At 40.6% G+C, this 22,317-nt stretch overlaps 1 protein-coding gene across 1 annotated transcript in view; it reads right to left on the bottom strand.

Moving 5' to 3' along the window:
• LOC113414537 (myeloperoxidase-like) overlaps positions 1–21,065 on the bottom strand; it is a 28,217-nt gene extending 7,152 nt beyond the window's left edge. The window contains exons 1-9 of the mRNA XM_087958549.1: positions 20,929–21,065; positions 18,515–18,592; positions 14,072–14,153; positions 11,880–12,055; positions 10,452–10,575; positions 9,019–9,148; positions 7,649–7,852; positions 5,363–5,678; positions 2,273–2,433 (exon numbers count right to left, since the gene is read on the bottom strand). Of these exons, the coding sequence (XP_087814675.1) occupies positions 2,273–2,433; positions 5,363–5,678; positions 7,649–7,852; positions 9,019–9,148; positions 10,452–10,575; positions 11,880–12,055; positions 14,072–14,153; positions 18,515–18,590 (1,269 nt within the window). The 5' untranslated portion in view covers positions 18,591–18,592; positions 20,929–21,065. The remainder of the gene's footprint in view (positions 1–2,272; positions 2,434–5,362; positions 5,679–7,648; positions 7,853–9,018; positions 9,149–10,451; positions 10,576–11,879; positions 12,056–14,071; positions 14,154–18,514; positions 18,593–20,928) is intronic.
• Between the last annotated feature and the right edge of the window lie 1,252 nt (positions 21,066–22,317).

Here is a 22,317-nt window from a genome sequence, read left to right as displayed (position 1 = left end):
TCCTCTAGAACAGGGGTATCAACTCACGCTGTCATGGCATCGTCATATGATGTATCGTGACTTTTTCCCCCTTCGCTAAACCGGGTGTGGGACAGTACATAACGCCTACGGCCTGCGGGCCATGAATTTGACAGCCCTGCTCTAGAAGAATCACTTTTCTGCCTGCCATCTGCCTTGCAAAATTCCCTACAGTTCAACTACTATAGTGTTTCCTAACCTTAGCAACTTCAACTCCCAGAATTCCCCAGCCAAAATATTAGTCCTGGTCTCCTGACAATTTAGGGGACTAGTTGTGAAGGAAGTAATGCTTAATAGCAACCTGCAGAAATTTGCATGTAACCTTAGTCAACGCTGCCTTCATTTATAAAATCCTCTCCAGAGGATTTACTCAGTCCTACAGACAAGGGAAAAAACTCTCTCTTGTATCTCTTACATCACACTGGTTTGTTTTCACTTGGAGGTGAAGAATCAAACTTGAGGCAATTTCCTCACTCTTGATAGATAGCCAGAGGTGGTATTCAGCAGGTTCTGACCAGTTCTGGAGAACCGGTAGTGGAAATTTTGAGTAGTTCAGAGAACCAGCAAATACCACCTCTGACTGGAGATTTTACAGTATCTTTCCTCTGCCACACCCACCAAGCCACGCCCACAGAACCGGTACTAAAATTTTTTGAATCCCACCACTGTAGATAGCATCAACCAGCCATAGCTAAAGCACAAAATGGCTTCCCTTCACTACTGCACAGTGGTGATTAGTGGCTCCAGTAAGACAATGCCTCTCCTAAACTATTGATTGACTGATTGATTGATTCATTTGATTTGATTTGTCAATCGCTTACAAGATAATAGGTATAAGAATAGACATGAGTATGAATACAGGAAATAGGTACAGATAAAGGACAGGGACGGTAGGCACGATTGTGCATTTATGCACGCCCCTTGCAGACCTCTTAGGAATGTGGTGAGGTCAATAGTGGATAGTTTGAAGGTAAAGGAGTGGGGGTTAGAGGATGTAACAACAGAGTCAGTAGTGCATTCCAGGCATTGACCACTCTGTTGCTGAAGTCGTGCTTTCTGCAATCAAGTTTGGAGTGGTTTACATTGAGTTTGTATCTGTTGTGTGCTCTTGTATTGTTGCGGTTGACGCTGAAGTAGTCATTGACTGGTAGGACATTGTAGCAGATAGTTTTGTGTACTACGCTTAAGTCCAGCCATAGGCAGCATAGTTCTATGGGTCAGAGAAATAGAGTAAAATGGAGAACAGTAAGAAAAGTACCATTCTGACATCTTGAGATATCAGCATTAAGAAGCAGTTGATGAAATACTTTAAAAGCAGGGTCAACTGGCTCTTTACTTGGGACTTCTCTAGTTCCTCAGCCGAAGCTGGCTGAGGAATCTGGGAATACTGTCCTAAAGGGGCAAGGTTGAACCCCGCTAAAGGAAAAACTTATTTTCAGACACCGGTAGCCTTTATTTCTATCTTGCTCTTTGCTTTCTCTGGCCAAATCAATAATAGCATTACCTTAATAAGTGAGCTGATCTTCTGGCATTATATTCCATTCTTGACAATTGAAACCATTGAAAAAGAATGTCTGTTGCTTCTACTGAAGATCCAACTTTTTTGTGGCTTGAATTCATCTACCATCTATTCATCATCTCCTTTTAATGACCCCATAATCCCTTGTGGGGTGGAGTCTGGGCAACTGAATGGAGCTGAATGTTTACTGGCCGGATGCCCTTCCTGTCGCCAATGTGGGATTTTATTCAGCAGATATATCCTCATTGTGCCCAGAGAGAAAAACATCTGCCTCTATCTAGGATCAAACTCACAGCTTCCTGATTGCAAAGCGAGAACTCCACCTCTAGGCCACCACACTACTTCATCTACCATCTGTTGTCCAGTGGGATTCATTACAGTAAGATAAAGCATTCAGTATATTTACCCTATGTTTTAAAATTCCATGTGTTATTTGAGGTATTAGTTGTAGAGTAATTAGCCATGTTCTGAAATGTGCTAACTTAAACAGCAGAAGAGACATATGTATGTTGTGCTTAATGATGGAAAGTGTTTTGAATATTGAGAACAAGTCATGCAAGAGGAAAGTTTGGACAAGACTTTTCCCCCCCTTTATTCATTTGTTTTCTATCCAAAAAGACATCTATTTTGGACACAATATTCAGTCCTGCAATATCCCTTTGGATACCACTATGTGAACAAAACGTTATTTAAAAGCAGCAAAAGCTATGAGATAAAGATGAGAACATTCAATACCTGATTGAGAGCACCAATGATCTTCCGCGTTTCTTGATAGAGTTTCTCTCCATTCCAATGGGGATTCAACTTCTTCAGTTCCCCGGCTATCCGGTTGTGCTCCCGAAGAAAGAGGGTGTGAATAGTTATCAGTCCCAGGTTTTCATCGACCCTTGCATCTCCTGCAAAGTTAAACCATGACACGTTCTATTTGGTTTTAGCAATGCAAACAAATGAACAAAAAGAAATATTCTAAACATTTCAGAAAGGAAGCTGGAAAACGTTAACTTGCAGGATACCCTCTGCAAACTAGAGGTTATGCGGATTCTTGCAGTCTAAATCTGGTACCCCTAAGTAAGGGGATTTGGCTGGAACATGTTGGCTGTGAAAGGAGGCATCTGTCCCAGGGATGTTCACAGGAGAGGGTGTAAAAACTGGTGTCCATAACAGTGCAACTCTCCAGCAGTAGCTTTCCAGAATTTTAAGAGACCCTTTTCTTATTCTTCCTGACTATGTTGGAGATGTAACCTGAGGATGTTCTGACTGGAAGACAGACTACCAAACTCTAATTCCTCTCTGCCTCTTCCTATATCATCAGAGCATTTTAAGATAACAAGAACGGGTCCAGCTCAGGCCTTGTCCCTAGTGTGATTAATTAACTAGAGATGTTAAAGCTGAACTTCTGCATCCAAAAAACCCATCTTGGCCATGCTGGGCTATGGATCTTTACCAAAGCAGGATATTAGGGGACACTATCCAGTGTTATCTACTTTGCAGATTTCATCCCACTATTCACATATAACCAGCATGCAATGTCCCAGAACTGAATACACAATATGTCTGGTTTATTAATTTTTTAAAATAACATTTTATAAAAGTTCTTTAAAATGTGACTCTTCCTCCAGGCCTTGGTCAGCTTGGACAGTGAATCCTGGGGGTTGTGTTACTTTTTAAAACAGTTTGTCATCCTCCAGGAATCCTTCTTCTGCTTGTCATTCCGGCTGCCTGTTCTGACCCAAACCCTTTTCCAATAAAACAAACACGAACCAAAGGGAACAGAAACCTTTTAATGATTCTTATGAATCCTCCCGGTTAAAAGGCTGCTGCAAAGTAACTAACTTTGATAAGCATAAGCCTCACCAAAACTGTGCGAGGCTGCCAAGAATAACAGATAAGATTATCTAGAGATATTTTACAACACAAGAGTCTTCAAAAACCAACTTAAGATACTGCAATATCCACGAGGCTCGAGTTTCAAAATGTCTTTTGCTTCCTACAAAGAACGTCCGCTTCACAGCTAGCTTTTATCTTCTTGAAGAAGGGGCCATTACCTTGCAGCCTTATTCCCGAGTCGCCTGTGCTGCTGCAGCTGCTCTTTCCTGCAAGCAGCCCTGCGCGCACACGCACTTGGCACAGGCTCCTCGGGAACCTCCTCATCGCTGCTGCCAGCCCCCACAATCTCTGAAGGCAGAAGTCCACTCCCTAATGGTCCTGGCCCCTTGCTCTCCTCAGCCGTCCACACCTGCTGCTGGCTAACCACAACACTGCCATAGAAATGGGGGGAGGGAAGAATAATTGGGCTTCGCGGGGGCAAGTGTGCTGGAGGTTTAAGTTGGTGAAATGTAAAAGTTGGTGAAATGTTTCTTTACTATGCTTACTTGCTTACTGAGCAGATGTAGCCTCTTATCTGTCCAGGCTCAAGGTCAACCCTCTTGGCGCACCAGATGTCTGAAACACCACCTGAAGATGTCCCACATGACATTATACACATCTCAGATTGGATGGCCAGTTTGAACTATTGGGGGTGGGAACATGAAATAACTTTCTATATGTGATTTTTGCACCTATTGCCTCAGATCTGGTATTCTCCTGATGCTACCACTTCAATTTTCAGTAAAAGTCCTTTTCTCTATAACAATGGAGTCTAAGGTTTTCTTTCTTGGATTTTGAATGGAGCTTCACCTGACACAGTTCTTCTTTCTCCAAATGCCTACGTTATTATTTGTACTTGTTAGCACAGGTAGTCCTCGACTTATGACCAGAATTGAGTCCAAAAGTTCTTTTGTTAGACATTTGTTAAACAAGTTTTGCCCCATTTTACAACCTTTCTTGCCACAGCTCTTAAGTGAATCACGGCAGTTGATAAGTTAGTAGCACAGTTGTTAAGTGAATCTGGCTTCCCCAATGACTTTGCTTGTCAAAAGTTTGCAAAAGATGATCCCATGACCTTGGGACACAGCAAAGGTCATACGTATGAAGCAGTTGCCAAGCATTTGAATTTTGGTCACATGACCATAAGGATGGCTATAAAGCAGGATTGTCAAACTCAATTTCATTGAGGGCCACATCAGAGTTGTGCTTGACCTGGGGGGAGCAGGGGGCGTGGCCAGGGTGGGTGTGGCCAGCTCAACATCACTCGTATTAGGGGCGCCTGTGGCGGCCCAAGCATTCTGCCCGCGAAAACGGAGCTTGAGTGGGCCACAAGCAGCCCTCCCAAGCTCCGTTTTGGCTGGCAGAGGCACCGCAGCCCAGTCCTTTGCTATTTCCAGGCCAGCCCCATGAGCCAAATCTAAGCACCCTGTTATGAATCAATAAAGTAACTAGCATAAAATGCAAAGTAGGGTTTGAAGGCCTGCACACCTGATTGGTCCTCAAACAACGAACAGGGATTGGTCAGGATGAGGCCACTCCTTATTGGTTATTATTTGAACTTATCACAAAGGTTATTGGTTAATAGGGTAGCAGCCAACCCTATAAAAGGGTTACTGCTGCCCATAGAGTTTGCTCTGTTCTATTCCTATTCCTGTTATTATTAAAGAGTTGAAGTCACTGGTCAGATGTCTGGTCTCCTTATTCTTCAAACATAACACACCCCGCAGGCCGAATTTAGCCCTCGGGCCTTGAGTTTGACACCCCTGCTATAAAAGTTGTAATTGTGAAAAATGGTCATAAATCGCTTTTTTCACTGCCATTGTAACTTTGAACAGCCACTAAATGGGCTGTTGTAAGTCAAGGACTACCTGAAATATTCTTATTACTGAACCACTCACGGGGGCGCTTTGAGGATGGGTGCTCTTATAAATCGAATACATTAATTAAAAAAGTAAATACCTGCTTTAAAACATGGGATTTTGGCAGTTTTATTTGTATGAAGACAGAGGCTATTGGAATTTATCTCAAAAGGCAGAAGGGCCAACCCGGCGTCGCTGAAGTTCTGATTGATTGCCATGAGACCAAGTGAATTGCTTTGGTTCCTCAAACTTCTTGCTAGAGGCTCTTCGCTCCCGTACACACTACTGGCATCCATGAATGAGGTGATTGAATTGAGCTGCTCACGGACAAATGTTGTGGGGTTGCACACTGCAGCTGTCCTAATGAATGGCAGGCAGATGCCCGGAGTCTTAATCCGTGGATCTCCAGGGGGGATCTGTATAAAAAGGTCACGAAGTCAAAACATCTTTCTGATCCCAGTCTAATCAGCATCATGCCTGAACTCTTTCTTAATTTTTTTAATTAATGTTATCATAATATTAAATGAAAATGAAGGTGATAGGAAAATAGGAAAGAGAGAAAAGGGAGGGGGGAAAGGTGTAAATACAAAGGAAAAAGAGAAAAAGCATTTGACTTCCGATTTTTTTCAGCACAATAAAGTACAGAATACAATAACGGCCTCAACCTTTTTACTTTACCAACTTAAAACATTATACCTGAACTCTTAATAAAATAAAATAAAATAATTAATTATTTTATTTTATTTTAAGAGTTCTGCTATAATGCTTTAAGGGGATAAAGTAAAAGGTTGAGGTTTAATTCATCCATTCATTCACTGAAAAGAAAACAAACACACAAAAATCTCAAAGGACAGACTCGATGGACCATTAGATCTTTTTCTGCTATCCCTTTTCTATGTTTCTATATTTTTCAGGTTCCAGCACTTAAATACTTTGATTTTTCAGTTGATTTTTAATAAATGGGGTGGGGTTTTTTTAAAGTGGTTTTAAAATTATTTTTAAATCTCATGAGATTTCAAGACTAATAAGAGGCCAGCAGGTCGGTGAAAGAGCTTGTATTTCAGCATAGTTTGTCAACCAACTTATTTGATTCACTTCTAGTCAATTAATTACATGGGTCCAGAAAATAAGATAATTGACTAAAGAAGTGAAATGTGTTATATAAGCCCCATTTCATTAGAAATACATAGCAGGACATCCACTAAAGAATTAGTCTTCATCATCACCATTTTCCCTTGACTTTACAAAGGAGCCAAACGAAATTTAAATCAATCAATCTATTTAAATCTATCTATCTATCTATCTATCTATCTATCTATCTATCTATCTATCATCTATCTATCAATCCAGGGGTGGGATTCAAATGGGTGTGGCTTAGTTGGTGGGGGTGGCTTGGTGGTCATGTTATTGGCTGGGCATGGCCAACTCAATATCACTCACATCGAGGCATGCATCTCCTCGCCTGGCCTCTCATGACTGTGGGGATGCTGCAACAGTTGTAAGTGTGAAAAATGGTCATAAGTCACTTTTTTCAGTGCCATTGTAGCTTTGAATGGTCACTCCACAAAAGCAAAGTGCCAGCAAAAGAGGGAAAGAAAACTCCAGAGAGATTCCTGAGACAGGAAGTCTAGTCCTGCCAAGAATGTAATAAGGGTTAACGGAAAGGCAGTTTCTGTAAGCAACACCAGAATGTTTCCTTCCTGCCTTCCTTACAGGATTAGGCCAGTAATTTCTTCTAACAACTGCTTAGCATGTTAACAACCGGTTCTAGCAAATAGGTGCGAACTGGTAGAATCCCACCCCTGTATCTATCTATCTATCTATCTATCTATCTATCTATCTATCTATCTATCTATCTATCATCACATTTATATAGCCACACATCACTCTGGGCTATGTACAACAATCAATAAAAACAAAATAAAAAAATAATCATTAGAAAATATAAAACAGCCATGGTGGTGGAGTAGTTAGAATGTGGTATTGCGGGTTAACTGCCAGCAATTTGATTCTGATTGGCTCCAGGTTGACTCAGCCTTCCATCTTTCTGAGGTTGGTAAAATGAGGACCCAGATTGTTGGGGGCAATATGCTGACTCTGTAAACCACTTGGAGAGTGCTGTAAAGTGGTATACAAGTCTAAGTGCTATAAAAAGTCATTATTATGCCCAGAGGTCGCATAACTATTGTCAATTATTTTAAAGAGATACTACTGTATTTTAAAGTTACTATTTTAAACTATTTTAAAGAGGCAGAATTTTTATGTTGTATTACCTTATCAAAACCATGGGAAAAATCTCCTCAGAAGGAGTATCTCTCAAAGCTAAAATTAATCTGTGGATATACAATGCTGTCCCCATTTTTTCCCAGAGCAGAGTTTCTATTACCTTAATTGGAAAGTAAGGAGGTGCATAATTGCAACAAGATTCACAGTGGCCATTCCTATTATCTATGTTGGTTGGGCTTTCAGGAGCTAAATCCAAGTCATGGTCAATCCATTGCCCAAAATGCATGAATGCAAGAGAGCGTTGGCCATCAGCTGTCACATCCTCGTTGGAAGTTGTGATGATCTCATTAGACACTTGCCGTACCTGCCAGGAAACCCCCAAAGAAGGTCAGATAAGCAATTCTAATTTGTTTGGATTGAAATCCCCCAGTTTCCTAAGTGTTCTTTCCTTGGTCATACAAAGGGAATTAAAACTATTATTTATTTAGTTTTATTTATTTATAAAATTTATTGGCCGCCCATAGGGTAACTCTGGGCACTTATAGTTACCTATACATTTAAACATAAAAAGTTAAAATTAGGCATTAAAACCAAAGACACATGGGGAGGGCAGGGGCAGAGTAGTGGGTGGGTGGAATCTGTTATTACTCAACCAATCACCCCCATTGTGCTGTTCCCCCACTGGGGCCTCAAGCCAACTGGCAGTGCCACATCTTTAGGCCCTTACAAAAAGGTAGGACAGTTGGGGGCACACAGTTTACATTGAGGGAGGGAAAGATATTCCAGAGGGCAGGAGCAACAGTAGAGGAGGCGCTCCTCCTGAACTCCACCGGCTGGAATCATCGGGCTAACAGGAGCCCGCAGCATGCCTCCTCTGCCGGCATGAGTGGGCTAATCCCAGTGGGTGAGATGGTCCCTCTAATATTTATTTATTTATTTTTTATTTATTTATTTGATTTGCCAATTGTTTACAAGATAATAAGTATAAGTGTATAACCTGGTATAGTAATAATAACCTGGACCCATGCCATGAAGGGCTTTAAAGGTGATCACTAACACCTTGAATTGCACCTGGAAGCAGACTGGTAACCAATGCAGCTCGCAGAGCAGTGGTGTTACAGGGGCCATTCTTGGGATTCACAAAACTACCCGCTCTAGCTTCTGAATGCTCTTCAAGGGAAACCCCAGGCAGCATACTAGCCTAGGGAATTCTGGGAGTTGAAGTCCACAAATCTTCAAGCCAAAGATTGAGAAATTCTGTTCTAAGGTAAACAATACACAATGGCAACTGGGCGGGTGGGGGGGTATGATCTAATCCACTATTCATTAACCATGTTATTGGCGGTAAAGTCAGGTGATTTGGAGAGGAATGGGATGATGAAATGAGCCAGTTTCTATTGGCCACTTTAGACTGGTATAGGTATTGCTCTACAAGGATCATCTCATCCTATGCCACAATTGTTTTACCATTGTCCCCTGACAATTCCCCAACGCATGACCCAAACAGGTAGTTGACTTCCTACCACTTACCAGAGGGAGAGGATGTCCATGATAAAGTTGCCCCGCAATCAGTCCTCTTGGAAGGGATATGCCATCTTCATATTCTGCTGGAAGCCAGCGTGCATAGGCATGATTGGCTACTCCAAAATGTGGGTGCTCTCTAGAATGGGAAAATAATGTAATGCATGGGAGGTCTTTTAGGGATATGTCCATCATTTAATCAAATATGCTGGAACAATAATCTCTATACAAAAATTATCTCCTTTCCCTCCCTGAAGGTTGAAGTTTATCTAATGGGCAGGTTTTGTTCTCCTCTGAATGTTGAACATGAAACCTCTGTGTAAATATCTGTTTTGAGAAACTATAACTGATTCAATGTGCCTTTTGAAAGCTTGTTTTAGAACTCCCCCTTAAGATTAACCATCAAATGAAATGAAGTTTAAAACTTAAAATGGCTAGAAATAAAACAATTCCATACAGACTTTCTGGAACTGATTGCTATTAACACCGATGACCCAGTGGTGCCTGGTATTTTTAAAAGAAGACTGCCTCCTGAGTCCCAGCTGATCAGAGTCCCAGCTGATCGGCTGGGTCTTCTTTTGTTGACCTGCACAGGAGAACAGAGCTGGAAAGCAGGTTAGTGGGGTGGGGAGGGAATGGGGATTTTACACTATCCTTTCCCTGCCACGCCCACCAAGCCATGCCCTCCAAGCCAGACCACACCCACCAAGCCACACCCACAGAACTGGTAGTAAAAAAATTGAATACCACCACTGACAAGATGGTATGTTTGAGGGGCTGCCACAAAGAAGAGGCTGTCAACCTATTCTCAAAAGCTCTAGAAGGCTAAATAAGAAGCAGTGGATGGAGGCTAATCAAGGACAGAAGCAACCTGGAACTATGGAGAAATTTCCTGACAGTGAGAACCAGCTTGCTTTCAGAACTTGTGGAGGCTCATTTCTGGAATCTTTTAAAAAGAGGCTGGACAGTCATTTGTCTGAAGTGGTACAGGGTCTCCTGCTTGAGCAGTGAGTTGGACTAGAAGACCTCCAAAGTCCCTTCCATTCGGTTATTTTAGCATTCTGTCTGTTAAAATTGTTTTTTCTCATAGGACCTGTTTATTTTTCAGACAAATAGCTCAGCATACAAAGATGCTTTACAGCCAGTCAGACCATATTTCCATCTAAGTGGATAACCCAGCAAGAGGTAAAGAAGGGAAAAGCTTAGGATTCTCCCTGCACCCTTTAAAATCCTTCCAATCAACTTTCCCGCATCTTAGAGGGCTTCTAAGCTGCAGAAGAGATGCCTTGAAAGGCTCCAGGCATCAATTTTGCTCCTTCAATTTTGCTCCTCCTAATGCTTTGCACAGAAAGTAAGCCTAAACTTTTCAGCTTTATCACACAAAATCACCATATCCTAAAAAAACCTGACTTAAAACCTGAGTTTCAGCCAGAGTTGTGTACCTATTGTTGCATTCGCCAGTGATGGTGCGGTAAGGACTGTTCAGTGGACAACGGATTGGCCGTGTCACATAATTGCAACCAGTTGTTCTGAAGAGTGTCTCTTTCTGCTGTCTGTTTAATATGTCTAAACCGGAAAAAAAATCAATTAGAAATCAAGGATTTGATGTAATATTAATTTAATTAATGTTAATTTAATTGCTAATTATCAATATAGGCAGTCCATGATTTATGACTACAATTGGGCCTAGAATTTCCCTTGCTAAGCTAGTTGGTTGTTGAATCAGTCATCTGATTTTATCACCTTTTTTTTGCACAGTTGTGAATCACTGCAGTTGTTAAATGAATTGTGTAGTTGTTAAGCAAATCCAGCTTACCGCATTGACTTTGCTTGTTGGAAGCTGGCTGGGAAGATCACAAATGATGATCACATGATCCTGGGATGTTGCAACCATTGTAAATACCGTACATGCTGGTTGCCAGGCACCCAAGTTTGGATCACATGATCATGGGGTTGCTGTGAAGGTCATAAGTGTGGGATTGTAAGTCTTTTTTTTTTCAGTGCCTTTGTAACTTTGAATAGTTGCTAAATAAATGGTTGTGAGTTGAGGATTACCTATACCAGGGACCTCAGGGACCACCCAACTCATAATTTTAAATCCCGCGGACCACTAATGTGAATTTTGACTGATGGTAGCTTGCTGATATTGGTGGGAAAGTCGGCCCCATATTCCAGAGCTGCAGTAGTCACAGGAGTGGCCCTTTGGTCATCCCAGAGCAGCTGCTCCTCCATCCGGGTGCACCGGCCTGCCATGGACTGGACGAGCAGCTCCGGGATGACCAAAGGGCCAGTCCTGTGACTACTGAAGCTCTGGAATATGGGACCAACTTTCCCACCAACGTCAGCAAGCCACCCTGGGGCAGATTTCCCTCCCCCGCTGTTGGTCTTACCTTCCAGTTCCAGCTTTCATGGCTCTACTCAAGGTAAGGTTTGCGCTCGGCCAAAGGGTGGGGGCCAGCAGGTGGGCAGGCCATGTGGGCAGCACAGCCTTGTGTTCCCGCACAGCCTGGATTAATTGCTTTGGGGGGGACATTTCTTTGCGGACCACCAAAATTTTCACATGGACTACCAGTGGTCCCCGACCCACTGGTTGGTGACCACCGACCTATACTGTAAAATTGTAAATTAGACGTAAAGGACAGTGTTCAATTGCTTTCATTCTGGAAATAAGAATTTTTCTGGAGTCTAAGCTGTAGTATTCATGACCTAACATGTGGGATTTTCTGTTTTTTGTCCACTTCTCATCCTATTGCATTACCTATCTAAGTAAAAGTTCTGGAGCACTCCAGAAGTGGGACATTATTTAAAGACACTGTGATCAGGTCTTGTTTTCATTGATCCTCATAGGTATCTCTGGTTTTTCATCCTACCTGTAATATTGAATGGTCTCAGATGCTTATTTTGTATTTTCTTCTCCAAGATATCCAAAGCAGTTTCCATATAACTTGCAGCTCGGATTGCAGTCCTGGTTCCTGCCACGGGTGCTTTTAAATATTTCAGAAAATCAGAAGGGTTGAGATCATCCTTGTTCAAACTTTCTTTTATTCTGGAAAAAGAAGTAGAGTTGATGACAGCAACCACAACAGAAAATACCATGCGAAATATAGTTGTGTTTACACAATGCTGTTTTTAAAATAGCAGCAAGAAAGTTGCACCACAAAGAGAGAAATAGACCCAGAGGTGGTATTCAGCCAGTTCTGACAGGTTCTGCAGAACCGGTAGTGGAAATTTTGAATGGTTTGGAGAACCGGCAAATACCACCTCTGGTTGACCCCACCCCTGTCTATTCTCTGCCTCCTGAGTCCCAGCTGATCGGCTGGGTCTTCTTTTGTTGCCCTGCACAGGAGAACGGAGCTGGAAAGCAGGTTAGTGGGATGGGGAGGGAATAGGGATTTCCCCTGCCACGCCCACCAAGCCACGCCCACCAAGCCACACCACACCCACCAAGCCACACCACTCCCACCAAGCCAGGCCCAAAGAACTGGTAGTAAAAAAAATTTGAATACCACCACTGAATAGACCGGAGGTATTCTTACTCTTTCATGTTATTTCCTTTCTTTCTAGGTAGAAAAACAACTATAACCAGTGTTATAAAAATCTTCCACATAACCATTTTGCCTCTTCACCGGAGAACCCCATTTATGCATGGATTAATGTATGCAGCCTGAATTCTTATTTTTCCATGCCACAATAAATCTGTGTATTTTTCTTCTTCTCTCCTATCTTTACTATTGCTCAAACATCTGGATGTTTCATAAGACTTAAGTCTTTGGGGGAAAGGGAGTCCTCCTGCAATATCATATTTAAGAAGTATATGCTCAGACTCCTGTATGATTGTAAGTTGCTGGACACCCAAGCTCCTTCAGAGATAATGGACTAGTCAGCTTTGAGAGGGGTTTTTGTTACAGCAGAGCAAATGAATGAATGAGGAGGATAGTTAGTAAACAGGTGTGGGCTTGAGAGTCACAACACTGAGGTAGGCAGCCATATAAATTTAAATAGAAACAAAGAGAAAGAGAAAGAGAGGAAGGAGAGGGGAGGGGAGGCTAATGAAAAAGGAAAGAAAATAAAGGGATAAGGGAAAAGAAAGAGGAGAGGAGAGGATAAGAAAATAAGGAAAGGGAAAGGGAAGAAAGGGAAAGGAAGGGAATAAAGGGGAAAGGGGAAAGGGAAAAGAAAAAGGAAAGGAAAGGAAAAAGGAAAAGGAAATTTGCAGTGCATGTCACTATGCAGTGAGAGTTTGGAACCAACCATTTCTCTTTCCTCCTCTGTTGGGACTCATTGCTTGATTCTGAAACAATTTTAACCAGGACCCTGAAAGAGTTTGAGGCTTCCTTGGCACAACATATAAACTCAGGTTACTTTCCTGTCATAGCTCATTGAATTATTTATGATCATTCACTATATTGTTCTAACACAAAATACTGATTAATTGTACAGCCAATTTAAATACGTTGTATGGCTGAAGCCGTCCTGTGTGAAAAGAATCTTAGCCTTCAGAGATCAAGTTGGTATTTTTGTTATTTTTGCAGTTATGTAATTTATTGTAAGGCAGGTATGTATGGAGGTTTTATCCCAACCCAAAAGCTGCCCTTAATCTTTTGATGGCATGCTGTCGGATGAAGGTACATTCTCTCAAATTGGAAAGATGGGACCAAAATGTGGATAGAGCGAAAATGAAATTAAATGTATTTACATCTAATTAATTACATTTAAAATTACTGTTCCCCATTTATTTAATAATTTTCTACCTGCCTCAATATAAAGTTTATAATTTAGTGGCAATTTTGAGAAGGTCCCAATAAACTTGCCCTCTTAAGCTTCTAGAAGTTTCAGGCCCACACAAGTTTGTCCGTGTGTGTGTGTATTATTGCTCTTTAGGTTAAACTTTTTTTCTCCCATCTGTTTCCTAGGCATATTTCTAAATGTTCAGCATGAAAAATTGAGGCTTAGAGTCCATGATGAAACATGACAGAATAGAATAACAGAGTTGAAAGGAACTTTGGAGGAAACCCTATACCACAAAGGAAGTTGTCGATAGTTTTACACAAAAGAAGCTCACCTTTCCCGGGATAATTTAAATGCCAGATCCACCTTCTGCTTGGCTTCATTAATGCTGTTGAAAAAGTCTCTCCCAGTCAGCTCTTCAGAAAAATCATCAGAAGAATAAAACAATGGAAGAATAAAACAATGTTAGAAGAAAAATAAGATTCTGGCTTTTTTCCCCATTAACCAGGAGCAGGAGAGATGAAAAGGATGGCTGCCTAGAGCATCACAGGTAGCTATAAACACTTTAAGAAAGCAGAGTGTGCATCTGCTTCCCTGTCCATTTTTATTTCTTGCCTATAATACAGGGGTGGGATTCTACCAGTTTGCACCTATTCACTAGAACCAGTTGTTAACATTCTAAGCAGTTCAGAGAACCGGTTGTTAGAAGAAATTACTGGCCTAATCCTGTAAGGAAGGCAGGAAGGAAACATTCTGGTGTTGCTTACAGAAACTGCCTCTCTGTTAACCCTTATTACGTTCTTGGCAGGACTAGACTTCCTTTCTCTGGAACTTCTCTGGAGTTTTTTTCCCTCCTTTGCTGGTACTTTGCTTTTGTGGAGTGACCATTCAAAGTTACAATGGCACTGAAAAAAGTGACTTATGACCATTTTTCACACCTATGACTGTTGCATCATCCCCACATGAGAGGTCAGGCAAGGAGATGCGTGCCTCGATGTGAGTGATATTGAGTTGGCCACACCCAGCCAATAACATGACCACCAAGCCATGTCCACCCAGTCACATGACCACCAAACCACACCCACCACCTAAGCCACGCCCACAGAACCAGTTGTTAAAAAATTTGAATCCCACCCCTGCTATAATATCATTTAATTGTTAAGCCTGAAGGCAAATACTGCCCTGCTACTTATATCTTAAAATCTTAAATATAAAATTTTATATCTAAAAATCTTCTTGGCTGAGAAGCAAAATAAGAAATTGAATCATAAGCAAACAACATATTTTATAAGCCCAACCACCCCAAGTCACTGTGAGTTGAGCATCCATACAAATTTTCCTAATAAATAAATAAGATGTAACAAAAAATGATGGTTACCAGCAATGACTATCAGGATTCTCTAGCCAGAAGTAAGGAATAAAGTCTGACTGAACTATTTAATGGCATTCTGCCCTAAATCAGGGGTGTCTACATTGCATGTATGCCAAACAACTCAAGACAATGGTATGATTCATTTTGCCATTTTTGACCTTGCCCTGAATACTGTAGGAAGTTACACTTATGTTAGCAGTTCCAACAGTTGCTAATAAGGGGTTAGGGTTAGGGTTAGGGTTGCTAATAAGGTTCCCTTCCCATAAATTTATTTCCCTATTTTTTAACATCTGTAAGCCTCCTCTCATTTTTTTAATGAGCTCAACTTAATGACAGACCTTCAGATTACGTTATTGGTGGCACATTAGAGAGGAACAGATATGATTCTAGTGTCAGCTTTGAAATTCAGTTGCCACATTTAATGGAAGGGGGGGGTGGAGGAGTTGAAAAGTTCAAAGTTATTCTCTATGTCGTACTAAGAAATTCCAGTTGCAGTTAATTGGTTCTCATGATTTATGAAGTGTAGAAGTGGGAGGAGAGAAGGTGGATTCTGTGTAATAAGCGAAAATACTTTCACTTTGGGAAATTGCCTTAGACGCACCAGATCTGTTCCTAAATAAATCAATTGAAGAGAAAATGTCTCGGAGTGATTGATATCATGGATACTTTCTGGATGCCTTACATTTAGGTTATTTAAAAAAGAACCTTCTTGGGCATTTTGATAATAGTCTCAACTAGCTCAATACCTGTGCTTCGCTACGAAACTATGTGGTCGGGCTTAGTTTTTGGGGAGGAAAATAGTGTGTGGGGGGGAATTCTGCCTCTGCCTACCAGTATCCATCTGTATTGGCTAGCGTCCTGTCAGTGTGTGAGAGAGTTGAGGGCTGTTTGGAAATTGAAACAGTATTTGCTGTGTGAGCAAGAAGGAAACAGCAAGGAGCCTGGGCGTGGCTTAGCTCAACTGTTCTGTACTAAAGCTGCTTGGTACTCTGAAACTGAAACTCCTCTCCTCTGCTTGTGTTTTGCATTTGGAACAGATTTCTTTTCAGGTGGGGGTGGGGAGTAGAACTGCTTAGCATCAGAGCATGTTAATAATAAGATATAAAATAGTAATGCTCTGATGGTCATTTTGAAAAATCCTTTTTTAGTGAGCACCTAGAAGCCAAGAGGAACATACATGCCAAATTTCAAGTTTGTATGCTTTCCGGTTCTGGAAATTTTGTGATGACGCATGAGTGCTATTTTGCTTTTATATAGATAGATAGATTAGCCGCAGGAGTTTGTCTACCACAAAATCAAAGATATTTTTTGAAAATTAATGCCACACCTAGGGTTAGCAGTCCTCTGGCAAAAGGACTACAGGTCCTCCTTTGTGTCCTCATGTCCTCCACCCTGCAGACATAGCCTTAAAATCAAATATTCAAGGCATAGCCTGAAAATCAAATATTGCCTTTTTAGAGTAGCTACAAGCTACTGCTTTCTGAGCAGCTGTTTGAGGCCAGTGCTTCCCTAAACTACTCCTGAAACTTTAATTAGTTGTTATGAACTCGGGCTGGCAATTGTTGCCTGAAAGTGACAAAACTTAATGGAATGGGATGGGATGGGATGGGATGGAATGGAATGGAATGGAATAGAATAGAATAGAATAGAATAGAATAGAATAGAATAGAATAGAATAGAATAGAATAGAATAGAATAGAATAATGGCCAAGTGGCATTGGACACACAAGGATTTATCTCCAGTGCATTAGCGCTCAGTGTACATACAAGGAATAAAGCGATCAGCTGCATCCTGAAAGCTTTTGCCTTTTAACTTTTTCCAGTACATTCCTGCCATTGGAGAAAAAAAACAATCTTTCTGATGCTGGAAGCTGTAATTTTATATTGTCAGAAGAAATTTGGGTCCATTTCTGAGAAGGTCACAAAAGAAATGCACTGGACAAACTGCTTGAAAAGGAGGGTGGCTTCTTTGATAGCATGGGATACAGCAATCAAGGTAGCAACCATTTGGGAAATTTTGAGGCTACCGTAGTAATTAGTAATATTTACAGTGTGTGAATGTATCAGTCAAAGTGTTTGTTCTGATGGATGAATGGTTATAAGTCAAGGACTACCTGTACTTTTCCCATCACCTTCCCTAGAAGAATTTGTTAGCCCTATCCATGCCCCATAAATATATTTTTTAAAGAAAATCCCATGTTCATTTCTTGAATCCCACCATTTAATACAAGCTGTGTTCTGATGCAGGGGTCTCCAACCTTGGCAACTTTAAGACTTGTGGACGTTGAAGGCCACAAGTCTTAAAGTTGCCAAGGTTGGAGACCCCTGTTCTGATGGATCAGCCCCCTGGCTCATCTAGTCCAGCAGTCGGTTCTCACACTGACTAACCAAGTGCATAAGCAAGTTCTCTAGCCTCTCAATAGATGGCCACCAAGATTAATAGCCCATGTTTAACAAGGCTAATTGCTCTTGATATTTATTTATTTATTTATTATTTTTGTCAATTGCTTATAAGATAATAGGTATAAGTAAAAAACATAGTTATGAATACATAGATACATATAAGAAAAAATAAATAAAAGAAACAATAGGACAGGGACGGTAGGCACGTTGGTGCGCTTATGCACACCCCCTAGAGACCTCTTAGGAAAGGAGTGAGGCCAATAGTAGACAGTCTAAGGTTAAAGTTTTGGGGGTTTGGGGAAGAAACCACAGAGTCAGGTAGAGTATTCCAGACATTGACCACTCTGTTGCTGAAGTCGTATTTCCTGCAATCAAGTTTGGTGCGATTAACCTTGAGTTTGTATCTATTGTTTGCTCTTGTGTTGTTATGGTTGAAGCTGAAGTATTCATTGACAGGTAGGACATTGTAATGTATGATTTTATATACCATACTTAGATCAGACCAAAGAGGGCGTAATTCAAGGTTTTCTAGGTCTAGAATTTCAAGTCTGGTGGCATAAGGTATTCTGCAATGAGTAGAGGAGTGGAGAACTCTTCTTGTGAAATATTTCTGGTCTTTCTCAACTGTGTTAATATCAGATACGTAATGTGGGTTCCAGACTGATGAGTTGTATTCGAGTATTGGTCTAGCAAATGTTTTGTATACTCTAGTTTGATATTTGTATACTCTAGTGTGATATTACCAGAGAAAAAGCTATGTAGGATTAGGTTAACAACTCTTAATGCCTTTTTGGCTATGTTGTTACAGTGGGCTCTAGCACTTAGATCATTAGAGATGAGCACTCCAAGATCCTTGACAGAGTTTGGATCATCAACAAAATCTTCATTTCTGTCTTGTTTATAAATCCCTCAAGAGGCCATTAAAAGCTGCATTTCTCTCTCCCTGGAAGAATTATACTGGTGAAAAAGTTTCCAGAAGCAAAGCAAGACTTATAATTTTACCTTCCACGTAAGATTCAGATACCATCAAGAGGTTGAACGTTATCAAAAGACCGAGCAAAACAACTGTTCTCCCCATCTCTGAAAAAGAAAAGAGAGAAGGTACAAGTTGATCAATTTAGGGAAATATACTTTTAGAACCCTACAAAAGTAAACACAGATGCAGCATGTTCTTTAATTTATCTGTGACTTTCTAATTTTGTCCCAAACTAATTTGTGTTCCTAAGGCTTCATTTTTTTAAATGAGTTTATTAGCACCTGAGGTAATTTTTATAGGATATAAAGCCTTTAGAACTTCTTAGAGAAGGGGTGTCCAACCTTGGCAACTTTAAGACTTGTGGACTTCAACTCCCAGAATTCCTCAGCCAGCAAAGCTGGCTGAGGAATTCTGGGAGTTGAAGTCCACAAGTCTTAAAGTTGCCAAGGTTGGACACGCCTGTCTTAGAGCAAAGGAGTTACAGTGACTCTGGGCGGCTTATAATTTAGCTCACAGTTGTTTGTAGGTGTGTCAAGGTACTTTCTAAGATTAATTTCTAACAGAATAACAGAGTTGGAAAGTACCTTGCAGGTCATTAAATAGCATTGAATTTAAGAAGAAGCAATGGGACCTCAGAAATACAGCCACAAGAAGACTTCCTGACAATGAGGATCTCCAAGTCAAGTTTTTACGTAATAAGACATAATCTCCATGGCAAACGAATATTTTTTTTTAAAGCCCTATGTTCAATTTCTAAAAATTGCAGTTCAGCATTTCCCAATTAACAGGATTAGGATATCTATCTGTTGACCTTTGGGCATCATTTTAAAGGAATTTGTGGCCCGACTCTGCAGACTTCTCAAGCTAGGGTCTTCCAGATGTGTGGACCAGTTCCAAGAACTTCCAACTGATTTAGATTTTTGCAATTTGATGATCCTCACATATCTGGAGGACATCGAGGTTACGGGAAAGTGCTGTTAAAATGGACAGATTTCCTTCATTTGAAAATGAAAGACATCAGATTCATTATCTTGGATCAGAGAAAAACAAGGCAAAGGTGAGAGTCAGGGATTTTCCCCTCCTGAACGATTTGAGAGATGTTATTAGTCAGAGAAGACCGTATGGAGAGATCAGAAATCTGAGTTCAGGTAGTCCTCGACTTACAACCACAATTGAGCCCAAAATTTCTATTGCTAAACGAGACAGTTGTTAAGTGAGTTTTGCCCCATTTTACAACAGTTCTTACTACAGTTGTTAAGGGAATCACAGCAATTGTTAAGTTAGTAACACAGTTGTTGTGAATCTGACTTCACCATTGACTTCGCTTGTCAGAAGGTTGGAAAAGGGGATCACATGACCCCGGGACACCGCAACCGTCATAAATATGAGTCAGTTGTCAAGCATCTGAATTTTGATCATGTGACCATGAGGATGCTGCAATGATCGTGTGAAAAATAGTCATAAGTCACTTTTTTCAGTTCCATTGTAACTTTAAACAGTCACTGAATGAACTGTTGTAAGTCGAGGACTATCCATATAAAGTCAAATCTCTATAAGGCAGAGAAAGGAATAACTTTAACTTTAGTTTGAATGTACACTAATCAGTGTACATTAAAATGAAATTTCATTCTGAGGAAAGTCAGAAAGTCATTAGGAAAAGTTTTTCCCAGATGGGCACCATTACAGCTGCACTGGAGGATGCAGGTCCGCCCTGCCCCATCCTGCAACTGAATTTCAGAATTATTTGAAAAACAAATCCCAATAAATCCTAATAACAAAACCTTATTAGCTTGTTTAACTAAATTGTTCTGGACTAAATGGGAGAGCCAACATGGTGAATTAAATAAATCAACAGAACCAAAGAGTCCTTGTTGCGGTGTTAACACTGATCATTCTGGATTAAATGATCCAAAAACAGTAGGGGTGACCTAATAGCAGTCTTCCAATATCTAAGAGGCTGCCACAAAAGAAGGAGTCAACCTATTCTGTCAAAGCATCTGAAGCAATGGATGGAAATACATCAATGAGAGATCCAAACTAGAAATAAGGAAAAATTTCCTGACAGAACAATTAATCAGTGGAAGAGCTTGCCTTCAGAAATTGTGGATGTTCCATCACTGGAGGTTTTTAAAAGAGATTGGACAGCCATTTGTCTGAAATGGAATAGGGTCTCCTGGTTAAATAGGAGATTGGACTAGAAAGACCTCAAAGATCTTCCAATTCTGTTATTCTGTTCTGTTCAAATATCATTTTTCATTTTCCTAAGCCTATAAAGAACCCAAACTGGTGTTGAGAAGCAGATCAACAATTAACTGGAGAGAGAAAGGGGAGATCAAGCTTAACAATCAACTAGAAAGAGAAAGGGAGATCAGTTCCTCATTGGCAAATCCATCGCCTTCCCATCAACCACAAGATAAGTGCTTAGGAGAGCAATCCTCACCTGCTCTGTTTTTCTTCAGATGATTCTCCACTCTGGAGAAGAGATGATCTAAGTTTTTATACTCCTTGGATCAATGGGTGTGGACATGAACGAATAAGATGGGACTTTTTTAAAAAAAAAACTTTGTTTGATTTGGACCAAAAGAAAGTATTTAGTGGGCTATTCCAAGATGAAACTTAGAAAGCCCACTTCCTTGTTCTGGAAACTGAAACATATTCATTCAGATTAGCAAAGAAAAGATCTGACATCATTAACTAACACTGTGCCTGCCAATGATTTTGGACTATAACCCACATCATACCCTGCAGATTAATGTTTGTGCAGTATGGGAGGAGTTTTAAACTAAATCCACAGGAAAACAAAAGAATGGTAATATCTAGAGAATCATAAAGGACTGAAGGCATTTTGAAATAGAAGATGTGGTATAATGATTCAGTGGTTAAGACTCACTGGAAAGCTCACAGCCCAGAGTTTGAGACCCAAGCGCCATAAGATGGGGTGAGCTCCCGTTCTCATCCCAGTTCCTGCCAACCTAGCAGCTTGAAAGCATGCAAATGCAAGTGGATAAATGGGTGCCACTTCGGAGAGAAGGTAACAGAAATTTGTGACATCATGCTGCCCACATGACCACGGAAACATCTTCAAACAGTGCTGGCTCAATGGCCTTGAAACAGAGATGAGCACCTCTCCCTATAGCCAGCAATGGCTAGTGGACTAAAATCTGCAGGAACTCCTTTCTCTGGGGAATCAAAGAGGACTGAAGGAACTTTGAAACAGTTTCACAGCGATGCCAACCATGTTAGAAAAAATACCATAAAAACAAAATCCTACTTCCTTTAGTAGTAAATGAAACCAAAGAATCTCTTATTTTAATATTGGCAGCTACATAAATGTTTTAAATAAATAAGTACATAAGATTTATTGAAAAGACCATAATAACAATACCAAAGCAGATGAAATCCTTCTCTTCAATTATCATGGCCAAAGACTTCTTAAACTCTCAGTTGAGGCAGCTTGATATGTCTTTCTCTTTGCTTTTCAAATGATAGATAGATAGATAGATAGATAGATAGATAGATAGATAGATAGATAGAGAGATAGAGAGAGAGAGAGAGAGAGAGGCAGGCAGGGCGGGCAGACAGAGATAGATAGATAGATAGATAGATAGATAGATAGATAGATAGATAGATAGATAGATAGATAGATACAAAACCATGGTAGGATACAAATAAATATGTAAATATAGGTGTTTATGCACATAGTACTCCCCAATACCTTGTAGATTAAGATAGAAACAAGGCATTTCCCCCCTGAAGGCTGTTTAAATTGTTACACAATATAGACAACACCCTCAGTTAGAAATATCATTTGCAGACTGCAAAACTCTGG

Source organism: Notechis scutatus, chromosome 1 (genome assembly GCF_049901735.1).
Source record: "Notechis scutatus isolate UNSWTSFEM ecotype Mainland chromosome 1, rNotScu1.2, whole genome shotgun sequence".
NCBI lineage: Eukaryota > Metazoa > Chordata > Lepidosauria > Squamata > Elapidae > Notechis > Notechis scutatus.
The sequence above is the reverse complement of the archived record's forward strand: the minus strand, read 5'-3'. Positions and strand labels throughout refer to the sequence as shown.